This window comes from Asterias amurensis, chromosome 18 (genome assembly GCF_032118995.1).
Source record: "Asterias amurensis chromosome 18, ASM3211899v1".
In the NCBI taxonomy this organism is placed as follows: Eukaryota; Metazoa; Echinodermata; class Asteroidea; order Forcipulatida; family Asteriidae; genus Asterias; species Asterias amurensis.
The window spans coordinates 3,155,025-3,157,941 of NC_092665.1; the positions used below are offsets into that span (position 1 = coordinate 3,155,025).

General features: G+C 42.7%; 1 protein-coding gene across 1 annotated transcript; it reads right to left on the bottom strand.

Moving 5' to 3' along the window:
- Nucleotides 1–247: 247 nt before the first annotated feature.
- LOC139951112 (cholecystokinin receptor-like) lies at nt 248–1,531 on the bottom strand. The gene has a single exon (XM_071949950.1). It carries the CDS (start codon nt 1,529–1,531, stop codon nt 248–250), a length of 1,284 nt encoding a protein of 427 aa, XP_071806051.1.
- Between the last annotated feature and the right edge of the window lie 1,386 nt (nt 1,532–2,917).

Consider the following 2,917-nt stretch of genomic DNA (forward strand, 5'->3'; position numbering starts at 1 on the left):
ATCACCTCGGGAGTCACGTCCCATATCCAACTCGGCCTTCGGCCTCGTTGGATATGGGACGCAGAAGCGCTATATTTGTCCGTATTCCACTCGCGCTTGTGTGATAATATAAGTTATCACCACTCCATTCTTCCAATCTGATTGGATGATTAGCGCGTACTTGAAGATAACTTATAATAGTGTCCTCTGCCTTTAAGTTACAACTGTATTCATTGGGCATGATTGTCAAGAAATCATAAAATCCCGATTACCTCCATCGCATTCTACGTAAAACCTTCACACAATCCTCCCTGAATCTGTTATTAACAAAGCTATAAATAGCGGGGTTGACTGCGGGCGTGGTGTAGTACAAATGCTGCAAGAGGATCAAAAACGCAAAACCGACTTCATTATTTTGTTCCAAATATGTCCACTCTGCGTGCAAGAGGTACGATATGATCCACATTATCCAACGTGCAGACCATGTCACTACAAAGACGACGGTAGCCAGAAGGAGCATCTTGCCTGTCTTGTTCTTCTTTATCTTGGGTTGATCGACGGTTTCGTTCTGTCCGTTGTTCAGTTTGGTCTTAGGGTTGTCTGTGTCCTCGCTTGATGACCCCAAAGCGGTTAAAGTCAAGCGTTTGTTGACCAGGGAGGAGCTCTTATCGCGGGATGTTGCAGCAGCTACGAAGCGATCCCGTAGACTCATGTGCTTTGCCACGGGTGATCCGGCGCGCTGACGCTGGGTCTGATGAGCCTGGCAAATTTTACTTGCAATCCCTTCAACTCCTCCAATGCTGTGTCGGCGAGTATTCCTACTCTGTCTTGGTTTGAGTGATATACCTATAATGGAGTCCATTTCAGTCACTTCGAGTAGGCTGGACATTGGCGGAGGTCGTTCTTGTTCAGTGGTGTTCTCTACTTGGGCAACTTTCACCAAAGCAGGCTTGACTTTCAGTCGCTTTCGGACTTCTCTATAGATGAGCAAGTACATGATTAAAGATAGCGTCATCATACCAGCGAAGGCAATAACGATTAGAAACAAGGCTATGAACACCCACTCGTTAATGTCATCATTAGTCTTGCATTGAGTCGTTACCTCTCCATTTACAGTTTCAGTAATAACATCGTAGATTAGGAAAGCGGGTAAAGTGAGGAAAGCAGAGGCTATTATACCAGCTATGCTCAAGTTTTGCGCGCGTGCGTGCGTCATCCATCCTAGATGCGGCCGACATATGGCTAGGTAGCGATCCACGGCTACTGCTGTAGTAACAAACGCGGATGATAACTCGCTAGCCAAGCCGGTCCATGTGAACAGCCGGCAGACGAAGACGTCTGAGAAACTATTCTCCTCAATCCAGAAATAAAATCGATAAGATGAAAGGGCACAAATGAAGAAGTCCACCCCAGCTAGGGCTAAGATAAACACACGGGTCCCATTTCGCTTTGTTTTGGAGTAGTAGACTACAATAACCAGAATGTTACCTGGTATTCCGATGATAGCGACAATGCAAAGCAATCCCACTAGAAACCACGTGTATAAAGCCATTGTTTGAAATAGTCTCCATCAACCGTCGCTGTATCAAATGTGTACGTCACGATTTGTACATTGATTATCAGTTGCTGTTTATAAAACAAGTTTAACAGTTTCTCTGAGCACAACTCTACTGAAATGAACTAAGCATAGAATAGTTACCGGATTTAAGAATCATTTCTTAGTAAAGTAAAGAATAAACGGCTGATTCATGCCCAAATTCGGCAGTCCAAACATTTGCCTCTGCAATGCGTCAATACTCCAATGAACAGAAATTCAAACAAACTTTGAAATAGTCACAGGGTGCTAATCTCCATTGTCTTTGCAAGATGACAGGCACTATCCGACTGTTTCATGCCCAATATCGGCACCATTTAATTACCAAACCAGTTTTTGCGACACAATGTGCACTCGTCAAAACCTTTGAAGTCGGCTGGAATAGTTTTCCATTCTATAAAGAGTAGGACATATAGCAAATACCGTTATCGTCTGTTTTAATAGTTTAAAACTTAATTGTTACGAAGCCCTACCTTTAAAGAAATGTCCCTTATTGTATTAAAAAAAAACGAGGCAAGTTATCCTGGACAACAACTCCCTTACAGATATCCACCGAGAAAACGGAAGTGCTCTCGCCGTTGCTTCACAACCAACGCACGGCCAAGGTTTCAGCTCGAGTCCCCTTATGGTCGTGCCGTCAACCCGTTAATTAATAGATTACCAGCGTCCACAATAGCCAGTAATTACAAGCCATCTTGCTAATAGTTAACCGGGGAACCTAAGTCGAGCTAATGTATGTATAAGTCACTTAGACATTCAATGAAGGTGTGCTGGTCAACGTAAACTCACAATCCGGGTTTCGCCATTTCAGATCTATCTGTGCTCAAAATGAAAAGGTTTAATATTAACTTGAAGTTCTATTGTCCAGACATCCTTCTCAGTCCCAGTTTTAGAGAACGGGGTTTGATATTAACTGACCAGCAGTCACTCTGCGCTGGAGACGACGTTTTACCATTTTTTTAGGGAGATTTTAAATAGTTGCAACAATGCATGGTTTGGATTTGATCGACCGTTTTGCAACAGCAAAGATAGTATTGTTTTCCAAAAGTATCGCAATGTTGACTTTAAGGTTGAAATTCATATTGTGGTTGTTGTTCAGGTGGTGCGAGAATCAGCAAATTTGTAGATCGAGTGGTTGCATTTTTAATAATTCAGACGAAGATTATTATGAAGCAATTCTATATCAGTGGAATCTCTTCATGTTTGAGTTTCTTGTTCTGGCATTAGCAGAGAAGCATATTGTATTGTCTCTTGAGGTGGTTAAAGGCGGCGGGAAGCCAGCTCCAGTTGTCATCGGAATATTGTTATCATGAATGCTTGTTGTAGCTGCAACAAATAGACAAT